Consider the following 24,458-nt stretch of genomic DNA (forward strand, 5'->3'; position numbering starts at 1 on the left):
CTGTTGTAGCTGTTGGCATAAGAAATAAAGTCTAGTGCTCGATTTAATATGTACAATGCAGATATACAATACTCCCCAAATAGCTTGATTGGATCGTTAGAGTAACGAGATCTGAATAGTTTTATTTGTTTTAATATGAAACTTTCAGCGTTTTATTAGAAATAGTTTAATTGGAATGAGTCATGAAAGCCAGTCACTTAAATGAAGACTACTCCATTAGTTCAAAACCTTAGGGTAAGAAGGGGAGCCGGCAGAATCGTTAGTGGAATCTCTTCCAACTTTATGTTCTGAGTTCAAATGCTGCCGGGGTCGACTTTACTTTTCATCCTTTCGGGGTCGATTAAATAAGGACCATTTGAGCACTCAGGTCAATGTAACTGACTTATCCTCTCCACCGAAATCACTGGCGTTATGCTAAAATTTTAAACCAATATTTTATACTAGAATGACCTTGTAGCTTCTTTTAAGGTAACATAATTTGTAAACGACTATAAGGTGTTGGCTTTAAGGAGGCCCATTATTTTATTTTTTACAACACACGAACATTTTGCGAAGTATAAACATTAATTCAGAACGAAAGTGTTGACAGAAAAGTCCATAAATATACGGATTAGCAGCACAGATAATGTAATAAGAATACGTTAACAAATGGTAGGTTAATTGTTGTTTGTGAGTTGTAGAGTCGTTAAAATTTTTAGTGAACATCCTCCGGAATGTTCCTATGAAATGTGGTACATAACTCATTGTCCAGATCAAAGTGAGGACGAACAAAAGTAAAGTGGTTCTAAACGGGTGCATTGAATGTTTTCTGATACGCATACCAGAAGTACCAGAAGTAAAGAGTTTCACAGAAGTCAAGTGTTTCAAAGAAGGCCAACGAGTATCTTCAATTGACTTTACACTGTTCTCATTTGCAACACTATTACAAATAGCATTTTTTAATTGCTTTGCTCTGTAAATTTTCCAAATACGTATTCCAATTAATAAGTATATTACCATGAGAATAATAAATGACAAGGCACAGAAAACCAGCACGGTGGTATAATAGATTAAAGGAAAGATTGATTTTTCTGAAAGTGAACATACGGTGCCAATTCTTCCACACTGTTTGACCTCTCTATAGTGTTTACGGTACACAAAAGATACTGGTATACAAAACAGAAAAGATAAGGATGCTAAAACTGCAATAATTCTCTTTGAATTCTTAATGGAAATTTTTTGATTGAGAGGTCGACATATAAGAATATATCTATCGATTGAAATTATGATTACAATCAAGGCTGAACTGATTATTGTTAAAGCAACAAAGGAACGTATCAAGCGGCATGTAGTATCATATTCAAAAGTGTATAACCGATGTAGCAATACAATTTCCATAGGTATACATATTGTGCTGGCTAGAAAATCATACATTGAAAGTGCAACAATGAAAATCTGTGTGGACGAAACCTCAAATTTATAATGGTATATGTATGCTGCTATGCAATTTCCAATTGCTCCAAGAACCATTTCGAATACGAGAAGCACTATTGCAGGGAAATGGACTTTAACCGTTTCATCATTTACTTCCTGTAAACTGGAACACTTGATGACTGTATAATTTTTGTCCATTTTCTTGAAATTAGCGGAATGTTTGAAGACAGGATTTTGGTTTTCAGAGATATCTCTTGTACTTTCTGGAAAGATAGAGAATGGTGGTGTATAGATATTTTAGTTCAAAAAGTGTTCAAAATACTAAGTGCTACTTTCTCTCCCTCTCTCCCTCTCTCTCTCTCTCTCTGCATGTATATATATATATATATATATATATATATATATATATATATATATATATATATGCATATATGGGTACAGCACATCACCAACCGCAAACAACATGAAATACGAAAACAAATGAGTTCAATACGCAAACAACGAGAGAAACAAATGGAAAACAGGACAAGTAACATAAAGAACGACCCTTCATCAGTTGTCGGCTGTCTGTCTTCTCATTTCGAGCACTGTACGACAACGTGAGTCTTCGAAGATAGTTTCTCCCATAAGTACCGAAATAAAATTTGTGATTTATGGAGAGGCAAAGTTGGGAACAAAAACAGGACAGTGGAGACATACAAGGAAACCGAACGAAAGCAAACATGGAAGGTCGTTAGACCAGAACGAGGGTAAAATAGCGAACGCTGGATAAATATTTTCTTTGACAAGAGAAAGGATAGAAGAGAGAGACAGGATACGTCCAATCTTTAGGACAGCCCTGAAAGAAAAGAAAGATGATCACGCCAGGAAAAGAAAGATGGACGATGGTCACGTGTGAGCAGCGAGAGAAAGAGAGCGTAAAGGAGAAGAGGGGAGAGAGAGACAGATAGACAACGGTGAAGGGGAGAAAAAAGAAATTAGAGAGAGAATGAGAGAGAAAAGGATGGGGGAGAAAACAGTATGGGGTAGAGTCGCATCAAAACGATTAAGATAAACTTACTTGGAAATGGATGCGTGGCGTTCAATCAAATAATAATATAAATAATATCTGAAGATGCTGGTGGCAATAGAACCGATCCTCAAAGTTCGTGCAAAAGTAAAATCCAACCAATATTGTGGGACCAGTCTCCTGATACATGTCAACAAAACCAGGTGTCCGCTGTACCACTTCAACAGAACCTAACCTCATTCAGTACAATTTCTACACCAAGCTCACGTGCTGGTTTATCATCTGAAAAAGGACTTGGAGGATTTTTTGGACCTCTAACCCTACACCTAGCCTTTGCACTAACCCCAGCCCAGCTGCAACTACAGCCTCTCCTCGTTGTAGTATGATATATAAAACACGGGGCGCTACAAATACAAGATACAAAGGTGATATAATGCGTGGCCATCCTACTAGAAATCCAAAAGCAAGGGGTCTGTATCTGCTTTGGCGTTGTTCTTTTCTTCCTTAAGTTTTTCTTTCTGATATGCCCCGCATCATGACGACGTAAATTTGTCATCTGCGTGACTGGCACGTACGGCGTACCTCACCGACTGACACTGTTTGCTATGTCTGTTCAGTAGTGGAACAGTCCACTTCTCACTTAGGGGTGTCCGCCACAACACCTCCCACCTTTGAGATTTTTCTTCCACTCAGAATTATTTTTCTCTTCAGAATGCCGCAGGTAGTACCAGTCTACATTGTTTACCGGTAGAAGCACTCCGTCGGTTACGACGACGAGGGTTCCGGTTGATCCGAATCAACGGAACAGCCTGCTCGTGAAATTAACGTGTAAGTGGATGAGCACTCCACAGACACGTGTACCCTTAACGTAGTTCTCGGGGATATTCAGCGTGACACAGAGAGTGACAAGGCCGGCCCTTTGAAATACAGGTACAACAGAAACAGGAAGCAAGAGTGAGAGAAAGTTGTGGTGAAAGAGTACAGCAGGGATCACCACCATCCCCTGCCGGAGCCTCGTGGAGCTTTAGGTGTTTTCACTCAATAAACACTCACAACGCCCGGTCTGGGAATCGAAACCGCGATCCTATGACCGCGAGTCCGCTGCCCTAACCATAGGGCCATTGCGCCTCCACTGTTTAGCGGTAGCACTACTAACACATAGTAACTTGACAGAAATCCTACAAACGGCGTTATATTATTTTTATTTTTTCTTCCACTCAGAATGATTTTTCTCTTCAGAACGCCGCAGGTAGTAGCAGTCTACATTGTTTACCGGCAGCGCTACTAACACATAGTGACCTGACTTAAATCCTCTGAACGAATTTTTTATTATTATTTTTCACTGTGTAGTTCAGTTCTGTGTTAGAGTTCCAGTTTTATCAGAAATTTTTTCTTCAGAATCTTTTTCAATAGAATTTATATATTTATCACTGTATAAATATTATTTTTCACTGTGTGTAGTTCAGTTCTGTGTTAGTCTTATCTGCCACTGCGTGTAGTTCGACTACTCGTCACCACTGATATGTCCCGCATGACGACGTCACTTCGTCATCTGCGTGACTGGCCCGTACAGCGTACCTCGCCGACTGTATTTCTTTATTCGGCACATAGACCATGATACAGAGGGGGACGGCACAAGGACTGACAGAGCACCACAGAGGGGACAAAAAACATAAAGCGAATGAATGGGAGATGGATAATAATTAAATGAAGATGTAATGGTTGCTTGAACCCCACTCTCAAGCAGTACCATTTAACTGTTTTAATACAAAGTTTTTATATCATTTTCCCTTCTTTTTTCTTTTTAGTATCGTATGTGTAGTCTTTAAAACATTTTAAAAGCTTATTCACGCTTTACCGTTTTATATATGGCAACAAGTCGTAATCTATAACTGGCGATAGGTCGTCAAAGTCTCCCCTCACTCCCATTGGGTCCACCTTGCTTCCAACACCATTCCTTTCGTATCTCTCTTTGTCTATTACTATGGCTTTTGTACTTTCTGGGTAATGTTCCATTGGTAATTTAACTCTTATCATCGATTTAAATTTGGGGATTTTCCTTTCTATGTCTGTGTTTTTTGTATATGTTACCAAATGCCATTTTTTCCAGGTTCGTTCCTGCGGTGGAATTTGGTTGTCTGTGATGGTTTCCTTTTCTTTTTCCTTCGTTGTTGGTGCTATTGGAGGTTCATGTGAAAAATGTGCACATTCTATTTCACCTTCCTTCTTTTTCTTTCCTTGGACTCTTTGGAGGTGAATTCACTGGCTCTTTTCTTTTTCTGTTGGTTACCTCCGTAAATGCTTCTTCCACTTTCATGCATTTTTCATTTTCTAGATCTGCCACTTCGGCATTCTACTCCTGTTGGCTTTCTTCGTTTTTATTTTCTCTCTGGGGACACTTTATTCTAATATGTTCTCTTTTGCCGCATTGATATCAAGTTGGTGGCCTTCCTTCTACCACCAATCTCAACCTTATGTCCTCCGGCAGTATTTCTTCAGCAATTTCATTTAGATCTTGTTGTCCGACCTGGATGACCGTTTCTAGTCCGTATCCCCAACAATTTTCTCTCTTTGTCCTTGTCATCTTTAAAATTTTGGTGTCTTCCTCAGCTTTGTGCATTACAGCTGCCACCACCCACGCTTCTTTTCTTTCTGGTGGTACTCTACCTATTCTCACTCTGGCGACCCTTTTGCCACAGTAGGTAGGTAAGAGTACCCATTTTTTCCGTCTTCAGCGTCACAGTGGAGTGATTTATTGCCTCCTGTTCGTTGGCAAATCTCTACTGTGCCGTATTTTCTACCTCTTGTATAGAATGTTGTCAGGTGCTGAATTTCCTTCAGACATTCTTCAATTGCTTCTTCCGTAGCTATCTCTATTTTCTTTGTGGTTGTCGATAGAGTTCTGTACACTACTGTTCTTTTCTTGGTACTTGTTGTCACCTCTTGTGAAGGAGTCAGTTTTTTACTGGATCCCTCCTTCTAAATCAGCTTTTAGTGTTCCTTCAGCGTCTTCTGTTCAATTTTTATTTCTCGCACTTCTAGCGAATCTGCACCTTTCCCAGCTGCTGAAGCATAACTCCCGGCATATGCTGGAACTGGTTCGCACTCAATTCCGTTCTTCTTTCAGTTACTTCGCCCCAAAATGGGGAAGAAGACAAACACAAAATTTAACAGGCCCGCAGGCAATAAAGCAATGGTATTAAACAAGGCGGCGAGCTGGCAGAAACGTTAGCACGCCGGGTGAAAGCTTAGCCATATTTCGTCTGCCGTTACGTTCTGAGTTCAAATTCCGCCGAGGTAGACTTTACCTTTCATCCTTTCGGGGTCGATAAATTAAGTACCAGTTACGCACTGGGGCCGATATAATCGACTTAATCCGTTTGTCTGTCCTTGTTTGTCCTTTCTGTGTTTAGCCCCTTGTAGGTAGTAAAGAAATAGGTATTAAACAAATTCAACAAAACATGTCTCACCCGCGCGGGGAGAACCTTCAACAAAGATACAATCAAGTATAACACGACTTAGTCAAACGGAATCAAAAATGATTTAAAACCAACAACATTATCTCGCGGACTGACAATCCTTGCTGTGTCTGTCTACTATCAGTACAGGAACAGTCCGCTTCTCACTTGGGGGTATCCGCCACAACACTTTCTCAACACAATCATCAGTTTTAATGACGCCAAGATTCATCACATATTTCAACAATGGTTCCACAGTATTTTTTCTATACCACTCTAATCTGTTTTCCTCTTATTTGATACAATCCTGGCAACTGATGAAACCACTTCGACCCTTTCTTTTGGACAGGTACTAGGGTGGAAGGCTCCGTACACTGTCAACAGTTTTCTTGTCTTCGTATCTATGTTCATCACTTCTTCGTTTTGCCATTTTATAATTCCAGTTCCAAACCGAAGTGATGCTATCACCCATGTATTAACTGCTTGGATTTTATTCCATCCGGTCACTTTTAGACTTCGGAAATATTCCATTCTCAGTTGCTCTTTCATTTCCTTCTCCGTTATCTCGTTGAACTCTAGTACACCAAGGTATTCGGATATTATTATTATTATTATTATTATTATTATCATTATTATTATTATTATTATTATTATTATTTTATGTTTGACTTTTGCTTTACATTTGTACAAGTTGGCTCCAAGTCTCACCCAGAGACCTCAAGAGACAACAAGCTGGCAGTTTATGTTGGTGTTATGCCTAGGGTGCCATATATTTGGTTTTATACATAGTGTTGTTCTAGAGAATGTTTAAGAGACCATAAGACAATTATGTGTTTGTTTTAAAATTTGAGATTACATAGAAAGTATTTTGCGTAGGATATGGGCAGTTCTCATGAGCGCTATTCTTCTTCTTCTTCTTCTTCTTCTTCTTCTTCTTCTTCTTCTTCTTCTTCTTCCTCTTCCTCTTCTTCTTCTTCTTCTTCTTCTTCTTCTTATCCTCATCATCATCATCATCATCATCACCATCATCATCATTATTACTTATCTTTATCACAGGTCTTGTTGGAGCTCCTGGAGTCTTGCATGCGTAGCGGGTTTACTACCTGCAGCCTACGGTACCATGCTATTCGTTCTCTTCAGCTATCTAATACTTCCCTGATTATTCTGGCCGTGCCAAAGAGGCAAACCTTTTGTAACAGTTCTACTGGGAACTCTATTCCAATTTCCTTTATCTTCCTCTTGATGGCTTCTGAAACTGTTCCCAAGGACCCAGTAATAATTGGGACTATTTTCACTTTTCTCATTTTCTATAGCCAGGCTATATCTATCTTTTCGCCTTCCTTCTTGACTATTCGTGGGTCAAAGGAGCATGCAGCATCAACTATATAGCATATGTGATGCACCTTATTCACCACCAGAGGATTTTGGCAGTCTCCGACTCCGCCACTCTCTGCTGTTTGTGCTCATATCACGTCTTGCCTCTCTCTAACCCCCACTTTTCGCAGTTTTCAATGTAGCACTTTCACTACCTGGTCGTGTCGCCACAACTTGTAGCGGTTTTGTGCAACTCCGGGGCATTCGTTTGTGATAAGGGCAATGACTTCATCAACTCTATTGCAGATGCAGCACGGCGGAGACACTTGCTCATTCCTAAGGTTCACCCTTCAGTTCATGGCCAAGGCCTGGTCTTGCGCTGCCACTATAGTACTCTCAATCTCTTTTCTTTTAGTGTTCCTTTCATCAGTCGATTCCACCTATTTTTTCCAGCAACTTCTGTTGTGGCTACATGGAATTGATGGTGTACTCCTTCCTTGCGTAATTAGTTTTCATGTCACTTTTATACGTTTTACTTTGTTTCCCTTTTTTCTCTGCTCTCAATACTCCCTCGTTCCTAACTGTCACTAGCAAAGTTTCCTTACTTTGGGTTAGGTAACTTATTAAGCTCTCGAGTTCGATACGCACGCAGTCTTCCACACTTATCAGTCTCCTTTCTCCATTATTATTATTATTATTATTATTATTATTATTATTATTATTATTATTATCATCATTGAGTGAGAGAGCAGTGCATGTCATCAAAGTGACACTGGGTCAAAATATATGAAGCCCAATATACCCATCATGACTACCCGTCTGATAAGGGTACACAGGCACATGCATCACAACCATATGTGTGCGACATGGTGATCTCATATCAAGATAAGCAGGACATGACCTTGGGGGTGGGGCCCAGTTAGAATTTTCTTCTGGTCGAGAAACCCATCCCACTCAAAAGGTCCCTGAATAAGGGTTGTTTAAGGATGTTGAACGAAACACCCATGTTTACAAAGGTGAAATATTTAAACCCCAAAGAATCCCTCTCAACACATGGCTATGATGTTCCCCTACTACATCTGCTCATGATCAGAGATGCACATAGTGCCAGCCACTAAGGGACATACTCAACTGGTTAAGGTCAAACAACTGACAAGCAAATCTGTGGTATTGAGCAGAATATTTGCTGTAGCCCATCTTTTATACCAAGACAAAAAATGTACATGACAATACTTCCAATCAGTTAAGATCAGAAGCCATGAAAGCCACTGTCTGGTACTGCATCAGGGCATTTATTATTATTATTATTATTATTATTATTATCATTATTTTTATTAATTATCATTATTATTATTATTAATTATTACTTATCATTATTATTATTAATATTATTATTAATTATTATTATTATTATTAATCATTATTATTATTATTATTATTATTATATTATTATTATTATTATTATTATTATTATTATTATTATTATTATTTAAGCCGGTGAGCTAGCAGAATAGTTAGTACATTGGGCAAAATGCTTAGCGACATTTCGTCTGTCTTTACGTTCTGAGTTCAAATCGACCGAGATCGAATTTGCTTTTCATCCTTTCGGAATCGATTTAATAAGTCCCACTTGGACACTGCAGCCGATGTAATCGACTCGCACTTCCCCCGTATTCTAAGCCTTATGCCTAAAATAATTATAATGAAAGAATGCAAGAGGAAAAGTCGAGGGACAAAAGATCAACTTCTGATAGACAGAATGGTACTGAACGACTGCAAGGAAAGAGATACTAACCTGGGTATGGCATGGATTGATTATAAGAAAGTATATGATATGGTTCCCCATTCCTGGATTTTAGGAAGTCCTGTGTTGGTACAAGTGTCAGATAGCATCTCAAATTTTATCCGGAGATCAATGAAGAACTGGAATACAGAGTTAACATCATGTGGACAATTTTTGGCGAAGGTTAACATCAAGAGAGACATATTTCAGGGAGATAGCCTATCCCCATTACTGTTTGTGGTTTGTATGATGCTCCTCACACAGATAATATGGGAAGTGACATCAGGATACACCTTGAAAAGTGAAGAAAAATTATATCATCTGTTATATATGGATGATTTAAAGGTCTTCGGGAAGACCAAACGTGAAATAAATGGTCTGGTTTCAACAGTGCAGATATTCAAGTAAGGATATCGGGACGAAATTTGGGAATAAAGTTTGTGGTGTGCTTATAATACAAAAAGGTAAAAAAAGTATCTTCTGATGGTGTAGAACTACCCAACAGAGAAATCAAGGATGTTGAGACTGATGGATATAAGTATCTGGGTGTTTTGAAGTATGAACAAATCAAGGAGAGTGAGATGAAGGAAAGGTTTAGGCGAGAATATCTCAGATGAACTAAATTATATGAAGGGGACTAAATGAAAAAAAAAACAAGATCAGAACAATGAACACATGGGCTGTTTCCTTAATGCGATGCAGCGCAGGTGCTGTTTGATGGACAAAGAACGAGCTTCAGGAAATTGATAGAAAAACCAAGAAAGTGATGACAATTAACAAGGAACTGCACCCAAAAAGCGATATTGATAGATTGTATGCCTAGGAACAAGGGAGGAAGAGACCTCATAGGATATAAAATCTGTGTTGTCAACGAGAAGAACAGCCTGAGATGGTACATCAAATAACAGTGTAAATCCTTGCTTTCCGCTGAAATAACAACACAATACCTACTGAAAATGTGACACGCCCAAAAACATTTAAGAAACAAGATGAAGAGCAAAGAATAAACAATTAGAAAAAGAAAACGCTGCATGGGCAATACCTCAGAGAAATCAAAGGCAAAGACAAGACCAACACCTGGAGATGACAACGAAAAATTAATCGGAAACGATGCACAGGAGCACTGATATGCAGCGCCCAGGGTCAAGCTCCGAGAAATAATTATACCAAATTCCAAATAGATAAGGGGAGTGAATAATCTATTTGTAGGATGTTTATTACCAATAAATGAAACATACTGAGAGCGAGTGTAGCAAGCTGGACCAAAATTACTACAAAAGGAAGGATGATAATGTAGCTAAGTTTGTTCACTGGAGACTGTGTAAAAAATACGGCCTGGACAGAGCAGAGAACCATGAGGTATAAGGCGCCACGGAAAACAATGAATATAAGGTCCCGTGGGATTTTAGAATCTAATGTGACTTTGTATTCGATGCTCAGAGACCAGACATTGTTGTGACAGATAAAAGAAAAAAAGGAAACCAAGATCACAGATATTGCCATACATGGGGAGTCATGCGTAGCTGACAAAGGGCTGGAAAAGATGGAAAAATTCAGACTACTAAAAGACGAAATTGCTAGAATGTGGACACTGAAGAGAGTGACAATTATTTCAGTAGTTGTAGGGCACTCGGAGCACTAGCAACCAAGTTCGAGAAATATGTCGGAGAAGTTAGAATTGATATGACGGCAGAGCAGGCTCTAAAACTGCTTTATTGGGAACAACTTGGATTTGGGGGTTGGTGCTAGAGTGTTGAGTGTCTTCCACGATAAGTTAACGTCTAAGTACCAAAGCATATAGTTTTCGGAAAGAGACCTTGTGAGAACTCTGACAACAGGTTGCTGTCCGCTCTCACAGAATCAACCAAGGCAAGAAAGGCCAGGAGATCTGATGATAATAATAATAATAATAATAATAATAATAATAATAATAATAATAATAATAATTATTATTATTATTATTATTATTATTATTATTATTATTATTATTATTATTATTATTATTATTATTGAGTGAGAGCAGTGCATGCCACCAAAGTGACACTGGGGTAAAATATACGAAGCCCAGTACACCCATCATGACTACTCGTCTGATAAGGGTACACAAGGCACATGCATCACAGCTATATGTGCGCGACATGGTGATCTCATATTATTATTATTATTGTTGTTGTTGTTGTAGTTGTTATTATTATTATTATTATTATTATTATTATTATTATTATTATTATGGCCGCCATACTGTAAAGTCACGGAAATTCGAAGCTCCGTAACTTGAAATGGTGTTTGTAATCTTTTTGGCCTTCTAAGGCCTTGTACTTTCATTTTATTTTTACAATTGCATTTCTGAGACTGTCTGAACTGCACCGATAGCATTTTCATTTAGAAACACCCGCTGTTCTGCAGAGAGTGCGCATCAATATTTTTTGAAGCTTAACTTTCGGAAAAAAGCTAATATTTTACTGTTTTCGTTATTCATTTAAAGATGGCTGATAAGGAAGCCATCAAAATGCTCGACAGCGGGACACGTTCCTTGTCGGAGACGAATGAGAACAAAGACGTAACATGGCCTACACTGAATGACGTCACCGAGGCGAATACAGTTTCGTCTCTGAGCAACGTCAAAACTTTCGGTGACAACAACCACAGCAACAGCAGCAACAGTGAAGCAGCAGCAGCAGTGGGGGCACAATGGCCCTATGGTTAGGGCAGCGGACTCGCAGTCGGAGGATCGCGGTTTCGATTCCCAGGCCGGGCGCTGTGTGTGTTTATTGAGCGAAAACACCTCAAGCTCCACGAGGCTCCGGCAGGGGGTGTCGACCCCTGTTGTACTCTTCCGCTCCAGCTTTCTCTCACTCTTTCTTCCTGTTTCTTGTCCCCGACTTCCAACGCAACCGCTGAGCCTTCATCCATCCGTCGATGCTCTCGGTGTCGGGGATTGACCTGTTTTCTCTTCTGCGGGTCTTACGAATAGCAAAAGACCACTTTTCGGACTTCTAGGACGAAGACCGCTTCGCTCAACAAACAAACAAACAAAGCAGCAGCAGCAACAACAACTTCAACAATAACAACAACAATATCAACAACAGCAAGAACGATACTAACAAAGTGAAATTTAGAAAAGTGAATATTACTATTTCCACCGCCTCCACTGCAAAGGAGGTTTCTTTTGCAATTGCGGCGAGAAATTTGGAAGATTTCGGCAGAGATGAAGAGGATCTGAAAATGGCTAGGAAAATTGTAAAAAGGAATGGTAAGAAGGTAGCCCTAAACCCCGCCATCCGACATGATAGAGAATATCTCAAGAGAGCGAAATCCAACAATTCCTTTGGCGCGTGTGAGAACAGAAGATCCACATCACCCGAAGAAAGAAATTTCGAACTATTGATGGGAGATTTGGGACGAAAGAAGAAGCCAGGTGTCATTCAGCAACCACTTTGAGAAATGAAAGCTTCTTAATCTCCAGCTATTGTGGCCAACGCCTTGCTAAAGTTAGGGTGTTGTTGTGCCACAAGATATATCCATCACCTGGTTAATGGCGGCCGTCTTGGCAGGTATGGAAGACGAAGTGACAATCTTAGAGGTCAAGAAAATGCCTAAGCAAAACTGGTCAGGAACTGACCTTACAATGTAAGACCATATTGATCAGCTGCCCGATCTAATCGATCTCCTGGATGGTACTCACCAGCCAGTGTTAATGGAAGGTAGAAAGCCAAGATGCTATGTACGTGGATTTGTGACACACTTAAAGGATTGTGTAGGTATAGTACATAGCAGAAGTGGACGCTTTCTGACAGGTGCTGACTGGATTACCCTCATCTACCAGTGTGGACATGGATCAACCACAGCGGGTCATCCAGATCGTATTTAGATTGAGTATTTGTTAGGTCAGAGGATAGGGATAGCATAGGTTGTCCACAATTTAAATTGGTCGACGACACAGATTACAAATTTGTGATATACTCAGTCGATTTAGAAAGGACTCGTAGACAGGGACCCGGTTACTGGAAGTTGAATGCGTCCTTACTGGCTCGCAAAGACTACAGGGACAGGATTAGTGAACTAGTTAGGCGACAGTTGACGGAGCAGTCGACAACAACCGGCGGCGGATCTCTCTGAAGAGAGGGATTAGAATAAAATCGACAGCGTTTAGTAAAGATTTAGCAATAGAAAGAAATAGATTAGAGAGAAAACTAGTTAGCAGACTAGAAGAGGCTATTAGTAAAGGGATAGCAACCGACGTATTAGCGGCGAGAATGGCCGTTGACCATTTCTTTGAGGCGAAACACAAAGGGTGCGTTGGCCAGTGCGCTAAAACACGAAGGAACTAAAGTCGTTCGATGGGGCCGAACAGTAGGAACGCGACCTGAAAACAAAACCATGATTAGGTCTTTGACGGATCAGGACTGGTGCGTGTTACTCGGTTCCGAGCAGATGCTGGAGCACCGTCTTTAGTCGAACAGAAAGAAAGAAAGAAAGAAAGACAGAAAGAAAGAAAGAAAGACAGAAAGAAAGAAAGAAAGAAAGAAAGAAGGAAGGAAGGAAGGAAAGGAAGAAAGAAGTTCAATCTACTGTATACAAAGAATTAGTAGCGGAGAAGTGCAACGGTGTCTCCTGGAGTCTCTGGGCTTCGACGAAAAGGAACTGGCAAATCTATTCCGGAGGACTTTCCGGTCAGGGATTGCTATGGATAATTTCCAGATGTCCTTAGCCTGGCAGTGGTGCTGGGCATTGCTACGATCTACTGTGAATTGAGATCATGTGGATGCTGTGTTCTCACTCTTAAAACGAAACTACACCACAAATGCTGAACAAAACAAGAAAAACAGCAGCAGCAAAACAACATTAAAACATTTTGAAAGAGATACGGCCTCCACCTTGCGAAAACCAGTGGAGGAATCGTCGAGAACTATGTTGCGGAAGAAGTGTGTCTGCATAAGTGGACGTCGTCAGCGTGATAGTGTTGGATATGAAGAACATCAAGATAATCGTCACTGCTCTAAGGAATTACGATGCAATGACAGGAACAAAAATCAACCAAGAAGAGTCAGAGGGCCAGCAGCTCAGCACCTTCAGATGCAGGCCACATCCTTCGAAGGCGCTGGACTGACGGACCGGTTTAATTGCTCCGAATGTTGATTTGTCCAGATCTCTGTGCGGAGAAAATTTGGGATGAAATGACAAAGAGAGACGTCAGTTTCATCCAGAAATGGGCCAAGGGATTGCTATCCCTAAAAGGTGGGGCTGAAGTGGGTAACGCTTGCATCACCTTCGTCATATTATTACCGCTTGACCATCGGGCCTTGCAGTAGTTCACGTTTGATCAGCTTGGAGCGCTGACTTTTCTGTTTTCTGTGGAAGTGAAGCATTTGCGCTGGTCAACTGCCACAATTGTTGACAATATTTGCTGTGTGAGGACTAGCATTCCGTGGATGATGATGCACAGACATACGCTGAGGCTGCGACATCAGGAATTACTTGACAGTAAACAGAATTTCAACCATGGCGTTATACAGAGGGTTACTGGAGGGCAAAAGCGACGAAGTTTTCGGAAAGACTCTGGGCATCGACAGAAATCAACTCGTTGGTCGGATCTGAAAGCTTTACGGGCCAAGCCCTTGGGCAACTTCCTGAAATCCTTGGCCAAACAGCGCTACCGAATGGTGGTTCGGGGTAGTGGCATTGGTGGTTCGAGATAAACTCTACAGGCAGGGAAGTGCAGTCAGCCGGGTCTATAAGAGGTGCGTGCTGTTCTACATGCTCATCTCCAGGGCCCGAGTACTGCTGACTTTTAAGATTATGTCGAACGTATGTTGCGGTGTACAGGAAGAATCCAGTTACCAGCTGGGTCCATTGTGAAGATCGTCACACCCCTTCCCTTTGGTCAGGAAGGACAGGCAGCGCTTAGCTGTTTAGTGGCCTTAGCGAAAGAGGTTGTATGGCGGATCAGATTGAAAGGGCGGAAGGCACCTTTCTCCTTGGCCAAGCCCTCATCAACTTTTTCAAGTTTTACTTAAAATGAAATTTGAGGGTGGAGAGAAAAGAAACTTTTCACCACGATGCAAATATCTTAAAACATTTATTAAAGCACTGATATTCACAGTAAAGCACTGATATTCAACAATAAACTTAGCGGGAAATATCAATTATATTATTATTTGCTAAATTACAACATATAATGATAAACCCGACATTCTGACGCATTAGAATAACCATTCAAATAAGAATGCTACAACTCAACCGTTTACGAAATGTTCTACAAGTAGAAAGAGCTAAAAAAGAAATACATAGAAGAACTAACCCCGTCTGCATTGTAATACTAAAATTATAGAAGATACGAATCTCACACCAGGTTCAAGGGCAACAAATCACTATCCTTTCACCAGTAAAAATAATGGTTTCAAATTTTCCCACAAGGACAGCATTTTGGGGGAGGGGATAAGCCAATTATATCTGTTACACATTCATATCTGTGTATACGTGCATCCCCACTCTTGGCACTATTTTGTTTGTGAATAGTACACACTATGTGTAAAGTATATAATGTATTACTACGCTGAATGTCGAGTCCGTGTAACATGATAAGTAAATAAACACGTAAACAATAACAATGGTTTTCATTTGGTTGTCTATCCCATTAGAACCCAAACTACACATAACAATATCGACCCCCAATGTTTCACTGGTACTTATTTTATCAACCCCGAAAGGATGAAAGGCTCGGCTGAATTTGAACTCAGAACGTACGAACAGGCGAAATAATGCTAAGCATTTTGCCCGGCATGCTAACGATTCTGCAAGCTCACCGCCTTCGTTAGTATGAATACTAAATGGAGTAAGACGACACTCAATATCCGCATGTACAAGATTAGTGAATTATTTAAACGACATTTGATGGGAAAATCGACAACAAACGAAAAGAGTGATTACATCAGAATTAATAGTATTTAGCAATGAACTGCCGATAGAGATAAATTGATTGAAGGAGAAACTAGTAAGCGAAATTGAAGGGGCAATTAATAAAGCACTGCGGCAAATGTCCAAGCGGCGACTTGCTTCAAGCAACAGCCAAACGGACAGTTGTCTACAGGTGCGTGAACACAAAGACAAGGAAACTCGAAAATGCTAAACGCGACTAGGTGGGAAAGCCTTAAAAGACATATGGCAGGATATCCACATTGCGAGAGCGAGGCAGTACGGCAGAGTAGAGGCCCTTTTTAAGACCGAGGCGCAGGCGATACAGAGCTCGGTGACCACGCGTCGCACCGAGGAAATCGCCCTCTTCCCAACGTACATGAGAAGAAGGGCAGTACGAATTACGGTACCTGGTGTCCCAAAAGGCTTGGATCTATGATGGATTCTCACCTGTATTCGTATGGACGGGAGAGAGAATCTCCAGGATGTTAAAAGATCGAAGGAGAATTGGGTTGGGACCGAAGCAGAGCAGTTAGAGAAAGTCCCAGACCTGATTTGGAAGAATGGCCAATGTGAAAAGACCAATTCTGAGCATACACCCGTAAAGAAATAAAAGGCGAAGGGCTCTTACTCTGTTGATCAGGCACCCGTAGCTTTTGTGGGTTTTTCTACGAGGAACCTTAAAGCGCCTCCCCCTATTTGGAGATTTATGTTGTTTAATTTTTTATTATTTTCTAATGTTTACATGCTTTAAAACCCTTTGTATCGTCTTGTGCCGTCTTTTATGTTGTGTCATATTGTTTTATGTTGTTTTATGTAAGCTCTTGTGGCTAAGAAAAGAATAAATTCTTGTTGCTGTTGTTTGCAAGTGAAAGACGTTGTTTCGGAGCTCGTAAGTTATTACTGAATTTTGTCACCAAGAAAGTAATTTTTGATTTTTCTGTACCATTTTGTTATTAAGTAAACCAACCTCTCTGAAGCTTGTTGGCTTTGTGAAATTATTGCCCCTTCGGGACGAATTTTTGAACTTTTTAGTGAAGTAGCATATTCAATAAATATTTTTAAAAGTGTTTCACAAATCCAAGTTAAGTTAGCTGTTCCAACAACCAATACATTATAATGTCCACTACTACATGTTAACAGAGACAACAACACCGTCGTAAACTTCACAGATGAAAACTAACACTTCCCTTATTGCGACCGAAACAACAATGGTCATAAAAAATAAAAGAAAGAAGAAGAACCAAACTTTCGCTTCAACATACCTGAAAACTGGACATCCGTCACCACCACCACCACCACCACCACCATCGCTATTAACAGCGACACAAATTATAATCAAGACACCACAATTAACAAATCCAAATTCACCGAGCTTGCAAACATCTTGCGACAGGCGGAAGTATTAAATCCTTAAAATGTTTGAGCCCGAAGGCCGCGGCCATGCTGAGGCACGACCGCTATTGTTTTACTCTTTTACTTGTTTCTGTCATTTGACTGTGGCCATGCTGGAGCACCGCCTTTAGTCGAGCAAATCGACCCCCAGGGCTTATTCTTTGTAAGCCTATTGGTGCCTTTTGCCGAACCACTAAGTTACGGGGACGTAAACACACCAGCATCGGTTGTCAAGCGATGTTGGGGGGGGGCGGCAAACACAGACACACAAACATATACACACACACATATACATATATATATACATATATACGACGGGATTCTTTCAGTTTCCGTCTATCAAACCCACTGACAAGGCTTTGGTCGGCCCGAGGCTATAGTAGAAGACACCTACCCAAGGTGCCACGCAGTGGGACTGAACCCGGAACCATGTGGTTCGTAAGCAAGCTACTTACCACACAGCCACTCTTACGCCTGATAGTAACGTCTTCTTTCGTGGTCTAGCCGAAAAGTAGGATTAAATATTTCAGAATCCGTTCGACAAGAAAGCAATCTGGAAAACTAGCTTTAAGAATAATAGAAACAGGAATACCCAACAATAAAGCAAGCGACAAAACAGTAAATAGTAAAGTATTTCGGGGCTGTTCTGGAGCACGAAATCGTGCGTAGCTGAGAGGCATGGTAGAAGTGAGATTCAATACAAAGGATGAGTCCAGGACACACACCACAGCACTATACAATGACAAGATGGCCCTCATACAAATCTAATTTGGCCGTAGGATAAAGATTTACTCCCAGAAGTAAACATGTGCTGGATAGTTACAGCAAATGGAAGCACCCAAACATGTCGTGTTGCGAAGGTGATGGGGAAGAAAGCAAATGGCAATAAGCAAGCAAGAAGAAGAAAAAAAGCGAAAAGATTCACGCCAAAAAAGAAAAAAAGAAGAGAAAAGAAAAAACTGGCTGATGCCAACGGATGAAAGAAACGCTTCTCAACAAACCAGAGTTTAACCGCTCTGTCCGCCAGTGCTCCTCGGCGCCTAGAATGTCAAGTCCATGTCGACCACCGCTTTTGGGCGTCATGGCTTGCTTTTCTGTGAGTCTATCTGCAAGCCCGCTAACTTTTCTAAGTTGGTTTTTGCACAGTCGACCTCGGCGGCATTTGAACTCAAAACGTAAAGAGCCGAATATTCTAGTATGTATTAATCAAAGGAAGAAAAATTACTGCAGAAACAGGGCTTCTTTCAGAGTATTACGTGCGACTCAGTGATGTATCACCATTCTTAAACAGGTTCTTTTGTGACACACCGCTGTCACACTTTCTTACCAAATAAACTCGATCCATATCTAATATTTTCTTATTGTAAACTACGTCTAAAACGCTGCTTTCGTTTCTGCTATTCTCCGCCTTCAATATGTTCTAACATCCATGTTGTTATGGCAAAGCGAGCTGCAAAAGTGTTTGCTTTCTGCTGCAAAGCGTTCTATTTCACAATCCCACCTTTCTCACTCATTATGTTTGCTGAGATTTTCGGAGCGTTTCTCGAACGACGAAGCCATTTTCTTCGTATTACAAATGAAGTAACCATTATTATCTCACCAAAGCAATGTCTTTTTTTTTCTTCTTCTCAAACAACGAAGAAAATTGATGCAAAACGTAAATAGATACCTTTCTGCCGTAGTTGTCTCATGTAAAATAAACAGGTTTCGACTTGAATCCCACTCAGTAGATCCAACTCTTGCGGAGCTCAAGATAACACAACTCGACAAGCTCAGAATATAAGAAGGTGAGAAGAAAGAAGGAGGAGGGGTGAGAGAAGAGGCAGAGATGGAGGCGGGGAAGGGGAGGAGGCAAGGGAAGAGGAGGAAGAGGAGAAAGAGGAGAAGAAGACAGACAGGCAGATAGACAGGCAGATAGACAGATATCAAATGTGTTTGTTTACACAGAAAATCGAACAAGAAAAGGGAAAAAAATCAACAATAAAAAGCATGTAATATGAATATATATGGTGTACAAGTAATGAAAGATGATGATGTCAATGCAGGTATTATAACACAGGAGGAACTCTCTGTAGGACCAACCAAGGAACCCCACAGACTGACGCTGAATATTAAGAGCAAATGCACACTCCTGTTGTTGTTCAAAGGCCAACAAACGTATGCCGACCAGATTTTCCCTGTGGGAATGCATTGGATTATCCAGATCGTATCTCGATAGAGTATTTGTTTGAATACCCGATAAGAATAGTGTATGATAGCCACAGTTCAAATTGACCTCTAATTTGTGAACTGCTCGGTCAACTTAGATAGGACCATGTACCCTTAACGGTGAGCAAAACTATAGAGCCCGATTAGTGAATCTGTTAAGAAGCAGTTGACAGGAACAGTTATCAACTAGTGATGGTGACTCACCTTGAATAAAGTGATTAAAGTAGAATCTTTAGAGAAATAGCGACAGAGAGAAATACATTGGAGAAAAAGACCTGTTAGTAACCTAGAAGGGGCATCGCGATCAAAGTGCTAGCAGTGAGAATGATGTTTGACAGTTTGTTCAGTGTGAAATACGGACACATTATCAGAGCTAAGGCATGTGCTCTAAAACACGAAGGAACAAAAGCTGTCCAATGACTGTGGAGATGCATTGTGACAATGGATTGCAATTGTCCCCAGATGTAGCTGTCTGCTAGTGCTTCAGTTTCCGTGAACTTTTTCGGTATTGTTTTTGGTCTGCCATTCTTCTTTCTCCTATAGGATGTCCATCGGAGGTTTTACCTTCTAATGCTGGAAACAGGTTTACGTAGAAGATATTGATTTCACTGAGGCCATTGTCGTTCTCTCCCGGCAATGCACTTGTAGTGAACCTACAACGGCGCGCGCTCGCGCACTGTCCATTTGTATTTCGCGCGTGTTGGTGCCTTCACCAAGAGAAAGGAAGGGCCCTCTCGCGCATGCGCGAACCACCGGAAGCACGACCCGCTTGCCTATCGTGGTAGTTAGCGAGGCAAGGGGGTCGTAGAACGTTTGACCACTAGCAGCAGTCATCGAGGACTTGGGACAGCAGCGATTGAAGGGGACGGACGTATATTTTCTAGCTGTTCAGCTTTGATAGCAGTCGGCCGAATGCCTTTAACCAAATTGTTGCCGACCACATTCAACTTCCCTGTTCGACGCCATCTTGAATCCGTTTCTGTTTTGGGCGGCTGGACGATTGTAAATATTACAATCTATTAACTTTCAGCCTTGCGCGCCCAGAATCAAGGACATCAGATAACACACTTATTGTTATTGTTTACCAAGAAAGAGAATAAAGTAGTTATATATATTTCACGTCTGCGTCTTGTTGTTTCTGACTTGTAGAGAATCTGGATTATTAAAGCAACGGCTAGTGAGTGATTGCTTTGTGCACCCCAAAAGTGCACTAGGATATTCATCTCACGTTAAGTTCGTTACACTGGTGGACTCCCGACGTGATTCTGGTCTAAAACCAGAGATCACTTAACAACAAAAAAATCCAGTTTTTCTGCGAAGTCGGAACACGATTTAACTCTACGCATTCATCTTTCGACGATTTGTTTCCGGCCACCACAAAGTTGTAGAAGGAGCCTCTTTCTTCTTCTACAGCCATGATGACGGACGCCATCATATATTCCATGCCTTTTCTCCACCTTCGTCATCATCATCGTCGTCTTTCTACTTCACGTCGTCGCTATCTTCGTCGCCATCATCACTAAGAACGATGTTGTCCCAAGTCCACTACAGTCGCCTTCCACCACCAACGTTGCCTTTCAACACCGTCGACCTCCACCAAGATGTACATGGCAACTCGCGGAAGTTTGGTCCACTTGCCGTTTGTGCATATGCACACCAAGGATTCACAGCACCGTCTATCTACGAGATTCTTCTGTTCCAGTTAACCTGTCACAGCATCGATGCCACAACCGTTACACGATATGTGTTCAACCGGCATCTGCATTTGTGATTTCAACATTTCTGTTACAGAACGAACTGCTATTGTACATCAGGCTATTACAGACTGGTAAATTAATTCTTGTTTGAAATAGCCCTTGAGAGACATTTTTTCTATGCGCTGTTTTTATATTTTGCTCGCATTCACCTTGTATGTATTTCTGTCGCACACACGTACACACACATAAATGCTCTCTCTCACATACATACGTCACACATGCTTTTCTCGCTTGTTTGTTCCATGCTAAATTTGCCTTTTGTGGACACCCCTCATTTCTATAGACCCTAGGTCGGTCACGTATACATAGAGAGGGTTGTTTGTCCATTATAACGCGCCAGCATGTCATACTTTTGTTCCTGTACGAACGAGGCATATAATCGCTCAACCACTGGCATATTCTTGCTGTTTTTTCGGTCTGGCAAGCACTATTGCATTTCATGCGCCTTTTGCTTCGCACGTGTATTGCCTTGGTTTTGCAATACGTTTGCGTTAGCCTAATTCTTTTCCCGACTCATAGACGTCGGATGTTCAAATGCGCTGCGCCGATTTATAGGCGTAATTATTTTTCCCTGTTAGATCACTGTTTGGTCACGTAATTAACAGAAAATTATCTGTGTCGCGCATCACACCAGCATGTTTGCACTTTTGCCTTTTGTGTTACTAGCGAGCTTCTGTCAATTCCATTTTCTCTCCTGCAGCAATTGATTTAACTGCTATTTTGCAGGATCAACCACCTTTAGAGAAGTTGGATTTTAATTTCGTTTAAGTTCATTAACTGTGAGTTTTGCTTTCCCTCCGCTCCTTTCAGCGGAAGGCTCTATACTTTGTGACGTATACACTTTCATGCATGCACTCTTGATTTTTGCTCATTGAGTATTTTTTCTCTTTTTCCTTTAGTAAATTTCTTGTGTATGTTATAAATTTTGCCATGATATTATTGTGTGCTATTTGGTTATCTGGTGTCCACCTTGAGTTTTGCAGTCACTACAATAAGTTTCCTTTCGTGCGTACGCACTGGAGGGGAGCCTGTAGTGAACCTACAACGGCGCGCGCTCGCGCACTGTCCATTTGTATTTCGCGCGTGTTGGTGCCTTCACCAAGAGAAAGGAAGGGCCCTCTCGCGCATGCGCGAACCACCGGAAGCACGACCCGCTTGCCTATCGTGGTAGTTAGCGAGGCAAGGGGGTCGTAGAACGTTTGACCACTAGCAGCAGTCATCGAGGACTTGGGACAGCAGCGATTGAAGGGGACGGACGTATATTTTCTAGCTGTTCAGCTTTGATAGCAGTCGGCCGAATGCCTTTAACCAAATTGTTGCCGACCACATTCAACTTCCCTGTTCGACGCCATCTTGAATCCGTTTCTGTTTTGGGCGGCTGGACGATTGTAAATATTACAATCTATTAACTTTCAGCCTTGCGCGCCCAGAATCAAGGACATCAGATAACACACTTATTGTTATTGTTTACCAAGAAAGAGAATAAAGTAGTTATATATATTTCACGTCTGCGTCTTGTTGTTTCTGACTAGTAGAGATTCTGGATAATTAAAGCAACGGCTAGTGAGTGATTGCTTTGTGCACCCCAAAAGTGCACGAAGATGTTCACACATCACACAAGCTCGTTACACACTGATGTGGAGGAGAAGCTCACAGCAATGAACGTAACATCTATGGGAAGCGTCATCATTAAGGAAGGCAGAATAGATGAAGACGTGGAAACAAGGATGCTCAGAACCATCTGGCAATCACGGACCTTTAGGATCTTTAACGTATGCCGACTAGATTTCCCTTATGGACTGCATTGAATTAACCAGATCGTATCTAGAGAGAGTATTTGTTTGAACACCCGATAAGAATAGTGTATGATAGCCACTGGTTTATATTTTTAAAGCATCTTTTATGGGGATATGATGAAGGATAAGAGTCATAACAAACAACAGAAAATTTCTGCGAATGCTGTTATTTTCAATGTTTCAAGATGTTTTCTAACGTAACAAAATAATCCCAGATTCTCAAACATCTTGTTGCACTGAATATTTTACAAGTAATTGAAAATTTGCTATAGATACAGTAATAATGATTATGACAGCAGAATGACACGTCTCTATTCCAGCCACATTTTGTATTTCAATGAATCAATTCAAAAAACTTGGAATCCTTCGCAGCAGTTTTCCACAGCATCCGGGAAGCCTATGCCCCAGGCGTGACTTTGATCTTTTTTTAATATGGAATTTCTTCTCCCTTCCAGCTGTTTCAAACTATTATGGGATCATTCCAAATATTATGAAAACCTACGCTCTGTATATTTGAGGCAGGGTTTACCTCCAAATTAGAAATATTTTATTCCTATATTAGATAAACGGGGAAGTGGTTGTTAAACCCAGTGTAAACTTTGCAGAAAATACGGAAGTACTTAATCGATCAATCATTTTGCTACTTCCGTTTTTTTATTCTCGATGACAGGAGTTGTCTTGTAACTATAGTTAGAGATATCCCAGCTGTTGTAAAATGCATCTTATCTAATGATTTAGGGGGGGGGGGTTCGGTGTTAATGTAAATCTTTTGTCGGTACAAAACAGATTTTTCGCCTGTTCGTTATACCGTTGTTTTCTCATTTTTTTTTATGTTTGGAAGTTATTTTACTCTGTTTAGTAGTAGAGGTCATCAAATACATTACGTTGTAGGAACTATTTACTAATCTATACAACTACTATTGTTGTTTCTGTAGCCTGCTGTTGTTTTTGAGTCTCTGCTGCTTCTTTTGCAATCGCTGTTGTTGTTTTTGTTATTATTGTTTCTGCTGCTGCTGTTGTTGTTGTTGTTGTTTGTGATGGTGGTGATGTTGTTGTTGTTGTTGGTGGTGGTAGTGCTGCTGCTGCTGCTGTTGATGCTGCTGCTGCTGTATATGTCTGTAGCACTTGAGGCGGCGTCTTATTTTCGCCCTGAGCCATTGACTGGAAGCTCTTAGTTGATTTGCGGTACCATATCTATAGCACCTTCACTTTCTGTCCCTCATCGTCACAGACCGCTGGGAACCATTTCGCAGTTTGATCGAATCGGAGATGAATTCGAAACTTTCTGGAACCATCTAAATGGATCCCCATTTTCTGCCACTTTGTGTGCTTAATTACGTAATATTCTTAGAATACATCACCAACTGCTTTGACGATTTTGTTATTTTTACTTAACAACACTTCAATTGA

The 24,458-nt window shown here is 40.8% G+C and overlaps 1 protein-coding gene across 1 annotated transcript; it reads right to left on the bottom strand.

Annotated features, from left to right (window-relative positions):
• Positions 1-522: 522 nt before the first annotated feature.
• Positions 523-18,736, bottom strand: LOC115219935 (orexin receptor type 2-like). Its single transcript, XM_029790239.2, has 3 exons — positions 18,289-18,736; positions 8,990-9,270; positions 523-1,676 (listed from the first exon to the last, which is right to left on the bottom strand). The coding sequence occupies exons 2-3, from the start codon at positions 9,000-9,002 to the stop codon at positions 523-525; spliced, it is 1,167 nt and encodes a 388-aa protein (XP_029646099.2). The 5' UTR covers positions 9,003-9,270; positions 18,289-18,736.
• Positions 18,737-24,458: the final 5,722 nt, after the last annotated feature.

Source organism: Octopus sinensis, linkage group LG15, assembly GCF_006345805.1.
Source record: "Octopus sinensis linkage group LG15, ASM634580v1, whole genome shotgun sequence".
In the NCBI taxonomy this organism is placed as follows: Eukaryota; Metazoa; Mollusca; class Cephalopoda; order Octopoda; family Octopodidae; genus Octopus; species Octopus sinensis.